The 18,374-nt window shown below is 39.3% G+C and overlaps 1 protein-coding gene across 9 annotated transcripts in view; it reads left to right on the top strand.

Moving 5' to 3' along the window:
• Positions 1-18,374, top strand: part of KALRN (kalirin RhoGEF kinase) — a 526,710-nt gene that overhangs the window by 245,157 nt on the left and 263,179 nt on the right. For all 9 annotated transcript variants that reach the window (XR_005105961.1, XR_005105960.1, XM_037398618.1 and 6 more), the window contains exons 8-9: positions 5,743-5,874; positions 11,955-12,185. Coding sequence is in view for 7 of the 9 variants with exons in the window: in XM_037398618.1 (XP_037254515.1) it covers positions 5,743-5,874; positions 11,955-12,185 (363 nt within the window). In the remaining 2 variants the exon portion in view is untranslated. The remainder of the gene's footprint in view (positions 1-5,742; positions 5,875-11,954; positions 12,186-18,374) is intronic.

The raw sequence follows: 18,374 nt of genomic DNA, 5'->3' as shown, positions 1-18,374 counted from the left end.
AAAGATTTTTATTATTATTGTTTGTTTCTGACTGTAGAATTATAATGGATTTTTTTGTATTTTGTGTTTCCTATTGACAACAGGCCATACTATAGAGCAATTACTCACCCTACTGGGCACTTACTCATGTAAGCACACTCAGTGGCTCTGATGGGATGGATACACTAAGATGCCCAGTACAAGAATTTCCATCTCCATACAATGGGCACTGTAGTGTTTAGGTGTAGTCTTTATGGTAGTAATTGTCAGGTAGTAATTCTCTTTATGTTCATAAAGAGAAATTGAAAAAGAATCTATATCTAGTCTGTAGTCACAAAGAGAATGTTTAAGGTTTATTAATGAATTAGTTCTGTCTTGTTTATGTTGGTTTGTTAGGTGTTTGGATTTGGTTGGTTTTATTATTATTTTAATGAGCAATCCTCTATTTTTCTGAAGTGTCAGTCTTGTTTGCAATTTATGAGGAGTTGCTGAGGTATTGTATATCATGAAAGGCAATAACACAGAAAGCTGTCTTGTGAAGCTAGAGGTGAATATTTTTTTTGTCTTCCTGCCTTTTGAATGCTGTCAAAGTGCCTCAGCCTTAACTTGAAAAATGGCTATACTAATGGCACTTTCAGCTTTGGGTCTTTTTTTTCTTTACAATTGTATGGGTGGATCTAAAAAATCCAGTCCTGCCCTGGCATCTTTTCATAAGGAACTGAAGTTTGTGCTCTCTGACAGAAGTCAGTCTCTCGTTATTAACAGGCAGGAGACTTTGCTAATTGTGAACAGTATTTGCTCCTCACATGCAATAAGAGACAGTTCAGTGGAAGATAAGTGCTGATATGAAACCTCTAAACTCAAACTGCTGCAAAAAGAGAGATGTGAGAGTCAGTGTGTCCATTAGCCAGGACTAAAATTTCATTCTTGCTTTAGTAACTCTGGTAAGATAAACTAATGACTTGAAGGCTAATACCCTAGTCATTTGACCTCTGTATGATATAAAGAATTAGGTGTTGGGGATCTGGCCCTTAACTCAGTCTGTTGTCTATGAAACATTTGTGACTCTTTATTATTTGGCATCGCCTAGGTGGTGTTTGTTGGGTTTTTTAACTCAAATTTGGGTTCATTATTTTACGATAAATAAGGCTTATATCTCTGAAGCAGAGATGTAGCTAAACCCACTATATCTTCTGTCGCAGATCAAATCTTTTTTCACTCTCTTTGTTCTGTCAGTAAAGGTAATGTTGTTGCAGATCCTACGGTTTCTGCCACAGTGTACCTCTGCTTCCCTTATACCAATCTGATATGCAGATTGTCTTTCCTTCTCCAGTGTGATAAGCTGCTACAGTTCATTCCTTCCTATTGATTGAAGTTCTCTCTAATGCCAACAGGAAGCAAGTCTATTAGGACTATAATCTTTCAGCTTTTGGCACACCCCAGCCTGCAAGGAAGTTGTTGGCTTGGGACAGAGATTTATGAAAAGCTCTACAATCTCTCTAACATGCAAGCTGAGCAGGAAGCAACTTGTTTTTCAAGGTCTCTTCCTAAAGACCCCACACAGAAAACTGCACAGAATACAGTTTATCTGGCTTGGAAGGATGAAAGGCTGAGTCAACCCTGCTGAGAATTGAACCTCACATCTGTCCTCACGTGTCTCAGAATAACATTGCTTTTCTGGCTGTTATTGCAGATACATGTGGAATGTTGAATGGGACTTGAATGAGTTCCTGGATCAAAGCTGCTTTTTTTTTTTATATTTGTTTGTTTTTCTTCTTGATTTTTGTGTGTGTATGTGCATGCTTGTGTCTTCCTTAAATTTTTTTAACACAATTTGTACATACTAAACTATCATCAAGAAAAGGAAAAAAAGGAAGGAAGGAAAGAAAGAAAAAGACAAATCTTGCCAACTTAGCCTTCAGCCAGACTTTCGTCAGCATGTATGTTTGATCAAAAGCCAGTAAACTAAACTCCAAACAACCAATATGTCCAGGTAAAGGTGCAACTCAGGATATTCAGTGGAGGTATTTCCCAAATGTACCTTAATTCTACCTGCTACAAATCTCTTGGCTAGTTTCCCCCCTACCCTCTGCCCCATGCTAACATGGAAATACTCTAGTGCAAAAGAGATTCTGTTTCTGCATCTTTAGGTATTTCTGAGGCTATTTAAAGTTGCAGGAGAACATAGGAGAACATGCCTTATCTCACTGTCATTTCAGGAGAACCATCCTAATTTACTCCAGATGAGATTTCAGCCCAGTAACTGCCAGATGGGGGAATCAGACATACCAGGTGTCCTCCCTTTCTTGGACGTGATCTCTGAAAATGTGCTAAAGTGTTCATAAGCAGCTCACCCTACAGATCCTGCCAGAATGAACAAATTAATGTCTTCGATCAGCCAAGACATCTCAACTAATTAATTCTGGGTCAGAGTCTACCCTCAGAAGTGCACAAGCAGAATCACTATTTAAGGTAGTAGGTGTTAGGTGCACATGTTAGACATTTATGCTGATTCTCTGAAAACTGACCCCTGACCATTTGTTTCATATTACCTTACTCCCCAACCAGGAAGACTACTGTTCTTATCTCTGCCTGATCTCCCTAAGCACATCCTGAACTCCCCTATTTGAGGAAAATAAATGAAAAAGAGAGGAAGTGGAAAAAGGGAGGAAGATTTTGAGGAAAGGGAAATCCAGTTGATATCTATAAGATGCAGGGGTAAGACCCAGGTAACATCTGCATTGATAGGAAAATTCCAGAAATAACAACAGGAAATATACAATTAGACTCATACAAAAAATCAGGGCACTAAGAGATATCATTGGTCACTGAGGAAACTGATTTCATGGTTGTCTTTCCACCTTTTCACACAGCAATTCTAGAGTGTGAAAGTACACTAGAGTTTGATTTTAATTTTTCTGGGGCCTAGGAGAAATATCTTGGTTTTCCTGCAGGTTCCACACAGAGGCCTAGCAAGCAATAAGCAAGACTGTGCAAAAAATGTGGAGAAATATGAACTACAAAATGTCTGAGCTGTGTTTTGGAGCAACCATGTGATACAACAGAGCAGTCTGTGGGGAAAGCCAGTGGAAGTCATCTGAGGATCCATTATTACCTGACCTAATACAGAATTTGCAACTTAGGTGAATAAGTTGTGAGTCAGGAGTAGGTATATATCATTACTTCAAAGTTACTTTTGGATAGAATCAGAGGCACAAAGGTACCTTAGGGACCTTTTTATTTTTTAGGAGAAATTTTTCTCAGTCCTTTCTGAAATCTTGAAAAACATGGACAATTATTGGAGCCTTTCATTTCAAATCATATTTAAGCAGCTTTTATGTTCCCTATAGTAGCTATTCTAGTCTGTGGGCTAACTAGAAAGTTAAGCAATTAATTTAAATGGTATTGAGTATCCAATGTACAGTAACAGCTCCTGTTCCAACCTAACAGTTAGCAATTTACAATTTTAAATGGATCAAACTCGGTCAAATAGTGATTTTGTGATACGAGTGTGTTTCTAGCATGAAGTGTTTACATGTAATAATTTTTTTGTATGCCACAGTCTGACAAATAATAAAAATTAACATAGCTTCTTTTTTTGAAAATACCCAAATCAATAGTCTGATGGTATGAACTAACGCTTTGCAAAAATCCTGTAAAAACATTTGCTCTCCCCCCGTGAATCTACGCACACAGCGCAGACCACTATGCACTGTTTCATGGTATCAGAATAGAACACTGACAGGCTGCATTTCGTATAACATTTTAAAACTGATGATGTCAACTGCTCCTGCTAGTGGCAGAAATGAAGTTACTGATGTAATGGATGTGGCATTGTCTTGATGCAACAGATATACAAAAGAAAGATAGATGTGAGACAACAAGGTGGAAATGTGGTTATGCGTGTAGGATCTTCTTGAGACTTCTCCCACCTACTGTGCAAATCACCGTCTGGGGATGTGGCAATCTATGACTAACATGACTATAAAAGCTTGTACTAAAATTGGTGGAATTCAGCATTGTTGATAAGAGCCATAACAGTGTCATTCCAGCAGCAGGAGCACTGGTCTATAAAGTGTAAAGGTCTTTTGTTTACTGTGCAAACCAAAAGGTTCATGTAACAGCCCCAAAAGGCATTGATCTTGGCTCTCTGTGCTCTTAAAACTGCTTAGGAAATTGTGAGGTCCACTACCTTGGCACAAAATACGACGACTTCAGCTTTATGCAGGGGTGTTTGGGGATTTCATTTAAAGAGATTCAACAGATCAGGAGTCATACCAACACAAGAGAACCTGCCATCCTTGTCTTCAGTCTTCTAGAAAGCAGTTTTCACTGGTAGATTTGTACTTTGTAGACATGAACGTTTAGGAATTCATCTTTGTACGCCGAAGTGTTTACAATGCAAACACTTTATAGCCTTGATTACACAGCAGCATAGGGAATAGCTTTACACTGCTAATAAAAAGGGATGCTGATACAGAGTCGCAGTTGAATTGAAATTCTTTGCTTTGAGTCTCGCAGCCTGTCATGCTGTGTGTGCTTTACTAACAAGCCACACGTGAACACTTCAGGAGTGGATAAAGCTGTGATCCCTGCAGTGGTTTTGTGACATTCACCCTACAGGGCACTGCATCTATTGTATAATTAGCTGTTCTTTTTTATAAATAGCCCCAAAGTATGCAGACTGGTTTAACAAAAAGATGGAGAAAGAGGAAATACTAATGAAGAGTAACGAAGTGACGTTAAGTAGTTAGTATGGACAAAATATGAACATTTGAGCTGTGTCATTGAAATAAGCCCTGCTTAAAAGAAAAAAAGGATGGGAACCTTAAAGACTAAATTCCCCTTTTCTTTTACAGAACAGGCAGTACCCGGGAGAGCTTTCCTAATTTGTTCTGTCGAAGTGTATCAGCACTGCTCTGGAGGCCTATAAGTGGAAAATATTTTTTTCCATTCTTCTGTTCCCCAAAGCCATTCAGTTTCTGGCTCTCTGTTAAGGCTTCCAACCAAGGTGCTAAACCATCTCAATTGCAATAGTAATGATTTTTTGCTCCCTTTTTGTGGATATCTGCCCACCAGGAACTGGAATGAGACCAGCAGCTCATTTTGCATTGGCTGCTTAGCAGCCCTTGGATGGTAATGGTATCTGATCACTGCTGACCTGGGCCAGAATCAAATGCGTGACCCAGGGGTTTAAAGCCTTGGTATCCTATTAGCAATCCCACTGAGCTGGCCCTGGGTTAGGAACTGCTTGAATGCAAACTGGCTGCCTTTGAAATGAATGTCAGCATTGATTTTAATGAGAGTTTTCTATTGCTCAAATTAGTAGTCTAAGGACAGGTAAGTGACTGAGGGAAGATTGATAGCTGAGACAATGCCAAATACAGCTGGAGCTGTAACTGTGCCCTTTCGTGCTTCACACTGATGTTTTTTTCTAAACATGCTGCAGTCTTGCTTTTGGAATGTAATATTGTAGCTTCCCTACATGGTATGCAAAGACTCATTTTATTTTTCTGAGCTTGGTTAAAGAAGCATTTGTTTTTAATCTGGAAGAAACAGAAAACATTCCTTTAGATCTAGTTGCTCTTCAAGTACTGAGGAGGTGACAGGAATGTGCTGTCCAGGGTGCCCAAAAGGACTCCGTTGTAACTGGTACATTTTCCTCAGACTGTGCTGCAGTCATATGTGGCACTCTACAAAGTTTTCTAATGTTGATGAAATGTTCTGTGTCACTGTTGCTCATTGCTCCTGGAATTGTTTCAGTTCCTTTCAGGTGTGGATGCGTGGTGCAAAATGTGCAGTGAAGGAGGCCTTCCCTCAGAAATGCAAGACCTGGAACTGGCCATCCATCACCATCAGACCCTGTATGAACAAGTAACACAGGCCTACACAGAGGTATGTGCTTCCCAGAGAAGAATGTGAGTATCTGTTAAGTGATAACAGATATTTGGCTGCATTTTGAGGATAACTTTTCTTAATTAGATAGGTTCTGCTTTCCATTTCTGCAACTTTTTCAAAGGAGTCAGATGTAATCCCAGGCTATAGGAGGTGACTCCCAGCAATCTGCTTGCAAAGGGGCACAACAGAACAAATCCAAAGGACAAATGCCATACAGAAAGGATGTCTAGAACTAGTGTTGGCACCCCAAAGAAGTGCCACTTCACTTTGTTTGCTGAACAGGTAACCTCTTTAAAACACCAGTAGCTTTACTCCATTTGCTTTCCTTCTGTGAATGAGTCCTGGCTCTAGCACAGGTGTGCTAATGGGAACAGAGGATACCAAGGGCGTCTTCCTTCAATATACAAAGTTACGGATATGTCAGGTCTTTATTACAATGAATGGTGCGAAAGAGTGTGCTTTAAATAGAATCACAGAATCTAGAATCATTTAGGCTGGAAAAGAGCCTTAAGATCATTGAGTCCAACCGTTAACCTAGCAGTACCACGCCCACCACTCCACCACTAAAACATGTCCTTAAGTACCGCGTCAGATATATTTGTATATACTGTTGTCAAATACCTCAGACCTAAGTAGGATATGTGTTTTTTTCCTTTAAAAGGGGATGTCGAGGATGCTAAGACTAAAACATGTTCTCTGGAAAGTAAAATTCTTCAGTTGCTTTTTCTCCCATCCAGGCTGCAGCATGAAATAAAAGCTACTGACAAACAGCCAACATTCAGTGTATCTGACCGTGTAGGCTAGGGTCTGTTTAGTCCATTTTATTTTGCAAAAGGGCTGCAGGACCTCCCTGGCATCTGGGAAGACTCCTTTTAGGAATGAGGCTAGTCTAAATGTTCACCCAGGCGTGGGTCAACCTACAAACTACCCTGGAACTGGGAAGCCATCCATATACGTTATCTGTTCTGTTTTGTTATTTACGTCTCCAGGACACAAGTTGTTGGAAAGTAATCCAAAGATCACCTGAATGCTTGATTTTAGTTGTATTTTTCATTTCCCTGTATTTTGCTGTGCTTGACTGTCTCTCCGAGTATCAAGAGATGTTGCTCCGTGCAGGGTTTTCCAAGCTGGACCACAGGACTGTGGTAGTGCTTACTAGAGTTAGTAAGTTACCAAGTGAAGACCGCAGAACAGAACAACTCTCCTCCATGTTCAGCCGTTGCTCTGGTCACCATGTTCTTGAAATTACCTACATTATAAAATAAAAGATAAAAGGATTTGGTAATCTAGGGTTGGTGGTAGGCACTCATGCATACACTGTTGAAGTTGTGCAGATACCTTGATGATGAATGTAAAGAATGTTAGATAGAAATCTGTTATGTTCCAAACACCTGCAAAAATATGGGAGTTAGTCAATTAGAATGAGCAAGTCTGCGTTGCATTCACAAAGAGCAATTCCTTATTCAATATCCAGGCTTCTCAGGAACAGCCAGTTGTGTGAGCAAACAGAACAGTCCTGTTGACCTCTAGCTGCAGCTGTGAATGTTTTATGTGTCTAGTCAGGTGAAACTAAGTTTTTAGATTACATTTAAAAATTATTTCTAAAAATTAAGTCAAACTGGTATTGAATAAAAATAATGATAAATAAAAAATGGCATTTTGTTTATCAGTCCCAATCTTAGTTTTTGTGAAATTAAAATCCATTTAAAACTCATAACTAAAAGCAACGTTTAACATCCATATTGCTTTTGCTCATGCTTCTTCACAAAGCTGTACCTGACACAAACACAGGTGTTTAAAACATGTCTATGTTATTTTACTAATAGGTACATTTTTATACAGTACATAGAATTATCAGAAAGGTTACAGTCTGTTATTCCAGAAATGTTCATCTCTTTTCCCATAGCCACATGGTGAGCTGAAAAGCCTTAGGAGTCCTGTCTCCTAGCCACATGCATATTTCTCCAATCTAGATAATGCTCCTTGCCCATAGAAAATGTTTCTTCCCTCCAAGCTCTCTATGGCAGAATGAAAATTGTACCTTTTTCTTTCCTTTCTTTTCCTGCAGAGTCACTGAAAATCTCTTTCTATTTCTATAATTCTAAGAGATTTGGAATAGAATGAACATTCCTTGGAATATCCATTTTATGTGGATATTTAAGAGGATATTAATTAACATTTAATAGGATACACGGGCCTATTATGTTTTGTTAAGGAGTATAACAAAGCAGTTTAGATTCACTGCAGGAACCTAAGAAAAGAAGCCCAAAGAATCTTAGGGAGACTCTTTTTTTCCTATCTTGCCATGGTTGTAGCCATAATTCTTTGCCTTCTGTCCTTTACTGCACTTGAGTGAAGTTCAGAAATAACAGAGGCAGAGATCATGGGCCTGATATGCAGCCCACAGCTAAGCAGTCCTCTCCTGTGGTAAGCCAAGCTGCTGGCAGAGCAGGTTTTCTGTCTTCTGAGAATCAAGTGGTGCTCTTGCTTTTACTTTGGGTAGAGCGGTGCTGGAGAGAGAAGATACGCTTGAGATGTATGCCTTTGGCAGATTCCCCTCTTGCAAAAAGAATTCCTCTAGATATCTGTAGCCAGGGTGGGTTTATGTTGCTTCATCAGTGTTTCTAGTGGATGAGCAGCAGGAGACAAACTTGGGACAGCCCTACTGAGGACTGTACTGATTGGTAAGATAAGGAGGGAGAGGGATAGAGAGAGAAAGGTTTTCTCCAGTCAGTCTTGAGCCTGCTTGGTGGTAGGACTGTCTGATGCTAGAGACATGAAATATTTGCTCTAAAGACTAAATTTTTTCCTACTGCAAATTGTAGCTGTTTCACAGATGTCACCATTAGTCTGGTCACTTGCAAGGCTCTGGAGGTCTTTCTGGCACACTATTTAGGATATCAACAGATTTTAACTTATTCCCTAGCTATATATACAGCATCCATGGAGATTATTCCACTAGTGCAACAAAAACTTATTTTTTTGGTTCACCAAAGTTCACATAACTTCTTACAGAAGCATTTCCATACTGCCCATCCTGGTCCTTCTACCACAAAACCAAAATGCAGAAATGTCACCATATGACAGGAGTGTATATGTGTGTTGTGTCAGATGGTGAGTTAAACCTTCCCAGAGAGTCTAGCAGCAATTCTTTACTTTTCAAAATAAGTGAGAAATGGTCAAATTTGCTTTGACAAATGCAGCACTGACACTTACGCTGCAAGTCATGCTGGGCACAGGTCCATTCAGTTTAAGACTTTTGCAATACTTCTTAAATACACATTGTGAGTGAGACGTAAGAGAAGGGATGCAACTAAGATGGGTTGTTGATGCTTGTCTCCTTGCACAGTCCTTGAAAATTTCAAAAAATTCACAATTCACGTGGAAAGAGATTGGGAGATTTATTTTTGCAATTATAAGGAGAACATGGAAATGGCTGAAAGAGCACAGTAGGTAGCTTCTCCATTTGTGAAGCGCTTCCTTTCTGAAATCTGTTCAATGGTGAACTCTGACAGCACAAACCTTCTGTGCTCGTTGATTGGGAATGCAGTAATATTCACAACAATAATACTTTCAGAAAATTTGTTCCTGTTCTATGACTTAAAAAGTTTCTTATCATGCAATAGATAAAAGCCTAAATCCTATAGAAGAAAAATGAGTAAGAGGGGGTGCAGAGGTATACTCACTCTTTCCCTTACACAAATCTGGGAGAACATTGCCCTGTCTCAGCTTCGAATGAAGCAGGGTCACATAAGCTGTTGCCTTTGAAACAGCCTTTTTGTTCTGCATTGCTTCTACCACTGAGACTTTTTATTGTAAAGACCTTGTTGGCTGTATTCACCCACTAGTCAGCTCTGGAAGAGCACTTTTTTGTAAGATGACTGAATTTAGTCCAGTGTTTTGATCAGTCGTAATTAGTATACAGAATATTTCACCCAAGGATCTGACCCCTCAAAATGGAAGAATTGCAAAATTATACCTCTGGGAGGCAAAGAAATGACCTGTGGGGCTTGCCCTTGGGAGATGGTATAGGTATCAATAGGTCTGTATTACAGCACAAAGTCTCCAGGAAAGTTGTCCTGAGTAAAGCATGTCAACTAATTGTTTGTGCAATCACATATCTCTTACTGGTAGACTTTTGAACCTTTATTGTTATTTCTGACTTCGCTGTGATTTTTATCAGTGTAAATCAGCAGGGACTGTACCAAAAGAATTGTAACACCACCCAGGGACAGATTCAGACTGACTGTAAGCCCACAGGCCAGTAACAGGCACATAGTGAATTCACACACTGAAGTTAGCCAGTGCAAAGAGTTTCTGGTACAATAAGCTGCTCCCAAGTGTGTGCATAGCCTTGGTTTCTTGTTCCCTGTGATTTAATTGTTGCTGATTATCTTCCCACAGATAAAACAGGACGTAGTATGTCTTGTCTCCTTCCCTGTCTAGAAACTGTTTCTTTCTGCCTAGTTGCTACTGCCACCTCCATAATGTTGCCAAGGTAACACTTGTGCCTCAGTGTTTCCTCCTAAAATCCTCCTTCATACTGCCACTATCCACTGCTGTTGGCGAGTACAATTGTTCCCTCTGTGATCTCAGAAGGCTCCAGCATGTGCAAATTGTTCCAGCTGGTCTTCAGAAGCAACGGAATTTGAGTATGGAAAGCCACTCCCTATGGACTCTCCAGTTATTTCATGATGTAATTCCAAATTGCCCATAATATTTAAAAAAATCTCCAGGGATCTGCCTAAACCCAACTAACAGTCATAAATATGATGAGATTTTTTCTCCCACTTTTGCCAGTATAAGTCTCAAAGGCTGTCTTGATTTCTCTGAAAATGCACCAGATATATGCTGCTACAGCAGACTGGGACGTAGCATGGCTTGCCAAAAGGCACAGGTTTGGGTATTAAAGGATATTTGCTACATATGAATAAGCAACTTATAATAAAGAAATAAATGAAACTTGGAAATCTATGAAACATGTTTTACTTTGACTGATAATGTTCAAAATTGAAGATGGATGAAAAACATTTATCAAGCCGTTCTCTGGCAAGATTGGTGATTGTGATTGCACAGAACTAAAAACACTTTTCAGAAAATCTTGTCATCTCTACTGCAGTTTGTTTCAGAGGGAAAAGAGAAAAGTGGGCTGGGAAGAGGAGAGGGATTCTGATAGTGTCCTCATTTACCATTTCTGTTGAACAAAATATTTTAACTTTGCAATTTGCAACTGAAAAATATTTCAAAAAGTCATTATTAGAGAACCAGTGCATGCACACACTTTTTAATAACAGTTTGGGTTTTATGGTTCCATTTTTCATTTTGCCTCTGCAATATGAAAATGCTTCAAGAATGTTCTAGGGAAAAATCTGGCATTAAAAAATACGGCATTCTGGGTTTTTTTTTAATGCCCACATGCCTTTTCATCTGCAAATGTGTTTTAGTGTGCTCAAAAAAGTTTATACATGTGCAGAGGGCTTTGCATTTGCCAGCGAACTTTGTAGCCCATTGAAAATGGAGACTGTAGGTCCCTCTGAGCTGTTCCTGGGGAGGAAAAGAATCACTGTTGTAAACTAATTTATTTTTCCTTGCCACTGAATGAAATACAGAATCAGAATGTCACACTTCTCAATGTATATACGTACTTGGTAATCCTATGAAGAAAGGACGCTTCCTTATCATACGGAATATGAATGACTCTGCCATCTGTGGTTTTCTTAAAATGCCACCTCCTCACAAAAATAGGCCTGCTATTGCAAATGCCACCTGTCATCAACTAGTATATGTTAAGAATTTTCAGTGCCCAAGTGTCACAGTGTAATATAGTCTTGGGATCTCTGTCTCTATGTACACAGTTCCAGCAGTGCTCCTGCTGAGTGACACAACAGGCTCAGAAGGAAGCAAAGGCAACTGCTGAATGTGTAAGTACAAGTCAGAAAGAGCTGTTAGGAGGTATTTCTTCCTTTTTTACTAAAATAAGGAAAACACAGGGGAAAAAGAATCAGCTAGCCTGTTCTCTGCCAGCTATTGGATGTTTAAGTATCAGTGCAGTGAAGGAGACCTATTTCTTCACTCAGGTGAGCCAGGATGGAAAAGCTTTGCTGGATGTCCTACAGCGTCCCTTGAGCCCTGGGAATTCTGAATCTCTCACTGCTACTGCAAACTACTCCAAGGCTGTTCACCAGGTGTTGGATGTGGTACATGAAGTCCTGCATCACCAGAGGCGCCTAGAGAGCATCTGGCAACACAGAAAGGTCCGGCTACATCAAAGGCTGCAGCTATGTGTTTTCCAGCAGGATGTTCAACAGGTAATATCATTACTAAAGGAGATAAAGAGTGGCCCTTACTTTTTAGATATAAAGATGGTTTGGTGACTCATCTAGACTATATTGCCATGACCAAGATTTCACACGTAGCTCTATCTATGCTAGAAATATGCTAATATCATAATGCATCTTCAAGTATCTCTTGGTTTCATGTTGGAAATCATCAATCAGTCCACTGATTACTGATGAGTCCATTCCCCACAAGAATGTGGCACTATTTTCAGTGGCTGATTTTTCACAAGTGAGCAGTTTAGCTGTAGATATATAGATCTACTGTTCTTGTGAAAGTGATGTTTAATAGGAAAAAAAATTTCAACTGTAAGAAACAATTGAACCGTTATGTATTTCACCTTCATATGTTAAAGCAATACAGATACAGACCTTTAGCCATGGTGTGAGATGACCTTTGCGTTATTACCACTTACGGAGTCCACGTACCTGTGTTATGAGTTAGCTGACTCAAAGGAATTGCACACCCCAATGTGCAGAGCCCACCTCACGAAAATATAGTTTATACAGTACAGGCTCACCTCTGAGAACTTAGCCTCCAGGTGAATAACTTTTCTCTCCCAGAGGAATTCATTTGAATACCAGCACAACAGCATAACTGACAGTAAGTATGAGTTGCCATGTTTGTAGCTGCCAAATATGCAAACACATCAACAGATGTTACAGGGCTCTGCTCGTTTAGGATGCTGTGGTTTGTTTAAGGGCCCCATTACAGCCTGAAGCAGATGTTGGTAGCAATATGGTACTTGCTTTAAATGAAGAGGCTGAATGCTCTAATCATGTTTATGGAGCATTCTAATGTCCCTGGGGTTCTTTATGCCATTGCCTTCCTCCAAGTGAAAAATGAGGTGGAGACAGAGCAACAAAGCTGTCACATGCAAAATAGACATGAGCCAGCAAGGGCAGGAGATGGGCAGCTTTGATTCAACATGCAGATTTGTGGTCCTGTTAGTGCCGTAGTTGAAGTGCACCAGCACAGGCAGAACTGCAGTTGTAGATATACTTTGCAAATACATATGACAATTTTTTTGGCAGTCTTGAAAAAATTGTCAGAATTTCTACCTGCTCTTTTTCCTATAAAGCTACACAGATATTCATGTCATATACTGGATCTGAATGTAACAGATGCTTAATATAAGCAACTTCACTTTTGTTGTGTGTCAGTAAACATACTGCATGGTAATGAAATTCATAAGCTATATATTAAATAGCACATGTACTTGGAATTCAGTTAGAACACTCTCTGCAAACTATATAAAGTTAATATGATTTTTGAGTTAAAATCTCAAAAATCAAGGGTTGTAAATTCTGATGGTATTATGCTTCTTCCAATTGTGGTATATGTCAAATATGTCAATGAGAATTCATATTATCTTAGGTGTTCTTCGTCCTGTAGGGTGATTTACATTTTTGTTCAATTCTTCCAGCCCCAAACTTTCTCTCTTACATCTTCTGAAATCAGTGGAAGTGCTTATGAGGTTCATTCATGAAAACCATTCAGACTTTCACTTCCCACATATACAAGGCAACGAGGCTGTGTCACTGGTTTTCAAAAGGAACAGGTCTTTTGTACATACTGTGACTTTTGGTGAAAAGAAGCAAGCAGTAAGAGTCACTGGAGTACAATCACTTTAGAGAACATTACTCTGTGTGAGTTCTGTTTGTTGGCAGCACTCTTTCCAAATTTTTCTCTTAATGGGTAATTATTATCTGGGAAGCAACAACTTAATGACAGACATGTTTCTATCCCAGCATACACTTACTGGAGGCATCTCTTTGTCCTACTTAGAAAGTAGAGAGGAAGAGATGAATCATTCTCTTCAATAAACATCTGTACTATTCAAGATAAATGCTTTGTAACTCATAATTGAAATTATCAGCTAAACAGAAATATGAAGTGTAGATTCCATGAGGAGGTGGAAGATATCTGAGTATGTTGATGGGTTGTTTTTTTTTTTAAATAATCACCTCCTGTATATCTGTCATGCAATTCCTATTATGCTTATTTTGTTAAATGTCCATCAGTTGGCAGGTGAAGCTGTCTACCTGTATGTTGTCACTAATCGTAAGTAACATTTACCTATAATAATTTGTTGCCTTGTCAAAATGTAGTAACCTTTAACTGAGTTCTTCATGGTTCAAGTCTAAAAAGAAAAGATGCAGGAGAACAACTCCTGACAGGAGAGCCCCAAGTTTACTAGACTTCACGGTCTTCTAGAAAAGTAATGATACAGTGTAGTTTCTCTAAGGAAGGTGTTCCTCTTCCCTTTCCACCCAGCTCAAAATTAAGCATCCTCTCACAGATGCAGTTTTCCCTATCAGGACATCCTGTGGCTCACCTTTTCCAGCTGTTGGACAGTGCAGTAAAAATTCTGGTGAAAGATGATCTCCATGTCAGAACTTACACTCCCTCACATGTTCATCTATACCTTTCTCTTCATGTCAGCTGTCTGTATCAATTTTGTCGTAAAAGCAGATGTGAATCAGGACAGGTTTTGTTGTGTTGCACGTTCTTAATACAGACTCCAGGATTATTTTGCATCCTCTCAGTCTGCCATTAATGGCATTAACAGCTTTTGGTAAAGACACATCTCCATGAAGAGCCTCTTATGAATCCTGAGAGATCAATAATTCCTGACCTAACTGCTTTAGTTAATCTTGCCAGAGGGATCAAGTATTTAGGCACACAATATCAAGCTTTCATAGAGAGGTCTTTGCAAAACTGGTTAGCTGGATGAAGGCTTTATGCAGGCCAAGTGTCTGCCTTTTGGACGGGATTTAAGGGTAAGCTGTGTTAAAACAGGGCTTGTTCATCACATTCCTGGTGTATTCTGCACCATTTGCAAGGCTAGACTACATGCTGTATACATTACTGTCAGGTCAGGGCTGTGTTCTCAGATAGTTTCACACTGTCACAGAAATCCTTTTGATTCTAGCTGGGTTTCAGTTTGAACTTCACAAACCCTGAAAGCACTGAAAATAATGGATTTAAAGAAGTAAAGTAATTTTTATTCTGAGATAGAAAGTCAGACATCCTTATAGTTGTGTCATAACCAAAATAGAGGTTGTACTGTAGGAAAAAAAAAAATTAAACACTATGGCTTGCCAAGTTACAATATTAATGTAAGAAATGTTATGTTATAAAATATCATTAGAAGTAGTCACTACCTCAGACCATCAGACATTTTACAAGATTATTTGCTATTACATCTACGTATTAATACAATTACATCAATTTGCACATGTGAACCAAGGTAAATAATGGTGTGTTAAGGGCAATGAGTTACAAATATATAGCATTTTAAAGAAGGAAAGAGAATAATTGGCATGAAAATGCATTTGCAGCCTTCACAGGAAATGGAGTACCATTCACACAAAAGGGATGGCAGTTAAGACAATTTGTGAGCTGTTCTGAGGCTCTACACAGGCAGGAATTGACAAGGAACTCTTTTACCACCCAAGAGTATTTAGGATCATTATAAAAAATGTTGGGTTGCAGAGCGTGTGAAATACTTCATTGCTTCAGGTTTTTTAGAAGTTCCCTATCATTTTAGATAGGGAAGAGCTGTGCTGTTTGATCCTTTTAGAACACAGCTGTGGGAGGAGGTGCTGAGATTCTGTCCTGCAAGGGAGGAAAAAAATCCCGTTGACATTCATACTAATATTCTGTAATTGCTGCAGATGCTTCAGCCCATTTTTGGTAGCTTTTCCTTTTTGCTGATCTCTGCTCTGGGTCTTCCCCTTCTGCAGACTGTTCTCCAGCAAATTAATACCATTTCCATTTCTGCTGAGATTTGAGGTTGTTCTCATGTTGTCTCCAGTTTCTACTGCTTTCCACTGTTACATCCTGATTTACCCTGTCTGACTCTGCGTGCATCTCTCCATTTTAATATGTTCCCTTTGCCCCTGTGAACAGCAACACTCTAAAACAGCAAGGGTAGCATAAGGACTGTACCATGAGCAGATGTTACCAAGCAGCCTTAGAAATAGCTGAAGTAAGTTTAAAGTGCTCATCTTAACCCCATTGCCTCCTCCATACCCTTTGTTTCATATGGGCAAGAATTTTGTCTGAATTCTGTCACTTCATAAACTCATTGAAGTGAAGCTGTAAAGCCTGAAGCATACCTATTAAAATAAAATGAAAACAGAGATCCATCAGATGCATTATTGAAGTGGTCTGTGCAAGCCTTGAACTTGGTATTTTAAAGCTCTTTTGTGGCAGAACAGTCAAACTGGTACTCTTATTCTTCAGGCTTCATTCCTTCTCATGGAAATTCTCAGTCTTTCCATCATTTCCATACATACATACCAATGCTTAGCCTGATACAGGCAGCCTTTCTTTCCACAGATCCACATGATTCTTTCAAGGTCACTGTTGGTGCTGCTTCCTTCTTGCTTCACTTTGGTTGTGATGGGTGCCTGTAATGGAAGACCTGGAAAATAGGTGGATGTAAAGGTTCTGTGTATGCTGGTGGAGTTCCTTGGCTATGTGCACAGCCTCGAGTTAGCTGTGGTGGCTCTGCATGACAAAATGGAACAGGTCCACCATGCCAGATGAAGACCAGTGGTAAACAGCAAGATGACACTAAGAAAGGCTTACCGGCAAGAGGGTAGGCACGTACTAAGGAAACTGGGACTGTTGCTAGACCAGCTGTAGTGGTGTCAAATCATCTTGTTATTGAAAAGGTCAAGCTATATCAGGTTTGGCTCACCTGGGTTTCTCTAAATTTGTGGATCTGCATTCTGTTGGCTTCATTCCCAGATACATCAATGGACATAGCTTTGGTTTCCTTGTGTGGTTATCTGCCTCTGGTGATGGATAAAAAGGCTGTGCAGCTATACTGATATTACTACATTTACGAGCTGCCATTGTTGTGGGAGACTGCAAAGTATTGCAGAGGAAAGGCTGTCTCTCTTCATAACCAAGCACTTTAACTTGTAATGTGTCCAGCTTTTACTAGCCAAGAAAACAGATGAGGGCATCATTTGTATGGAAAAATGTCCCTCCAACATCTATCTGTCTTCATACTCTATCTGAGAATGCTGAACACTTCATGTGATGCATGTGATCTACATAGTCCATTTGCAGAAGAATGCTGGGATATTTGAGGCAGTTCCTGATTCATTTAGCACTCACACATGATTTTAGAGGATTAGGATACATCCCCCCCTGCATGATGCATACACTCAGTTGTTTTGATCACTTCAAGGCAATGAAAAGTTCTCCAACATTCTGTAATTTTCCAACTTGTCGTTGTTTCAAAGACAGAAGAAATCAGGCTATATATCTCCTTTTATGCTTTGTTTACAACAATACCTTCACTGGGTCTTGTAAAACAAGATTTATTTTTAAACATTTCCTAAGAAAAAAGAACATTAGAATCAATTCAAGCTTATATTTACTACCATATGACTTCAGCCAAAGCACCCTACAGAAATACATCACGTTCTGTATGCCATCTCAGCAGATTTAACCTGTAAATAGCTACCACTGATGTTAAAAAATTACAATTCAAAGCCTCCTAGAGAATTTTCACAGCCCCTTTGCTAAATTTATCAGGTAATGAGATGCACTTAATATTCATCACTTATACGTTTACATCTTCAAAGTATTCCTGCTGTACTTTCTCTCAGCTTAGAAGGTATATGGGACCTTACCAGCCACAAGGTTAAAGTGTTACTTGATAGTGAGTAAAGTTTCTAACTATGATTGTATTGTCCAAAAATATTCATGAAAAAGGAACTCAGGAGTCAATACTGGTAAGACTACTTGGCAACCTTCTCCCAATGGGATGTAACGAGAGAAAACAACCTTTTGTTATCCATGACTAAGAGATAAATACCTCTGTTTCCACTAACCCTGTCCTTCCAGCAATTGTTGAGGCCAGAGTGCCCACACCTGGTTTATTATCTGATATAAATTTCTTACCACACAGTTCTGATAGATTGCCACACAACTTTTACCTACATAAGGACTAAGTAAGATATGCGGGTGTTTCCAAACCCATGTTATATCTTTAACAGCCTCTTATTTAGTACTTGTCTACTTTATTATTTATGCAGTAAAGGGTGGTACATTTGTAGTAAAAGGATATTTTGTTTGTTTCCGTCTACTCTTTGTCACAGACCATGCAATAAAATATCTCAGCAATTGCTTCTTTA

The sequence above is a fragment of the Falco rusticolus genome, chromosome 8 (assembly GCF_015220075.1).
Source record: "Falco rusticolus isolate bFalRus1 chromosome 8, bFalRus1.pri, whole genome shotgun sequence".
Classification (NCBI taxonomy): Eukaryota; Metazoa; Chordata; class Aves; order Falconiformes; family Falconidae; genus Falco; species Falco rusticolus.
Note: the sequence above shows the minus strand (reverse complement) of the source record. Positions and strands in the feature narration are given on the sequence as shown.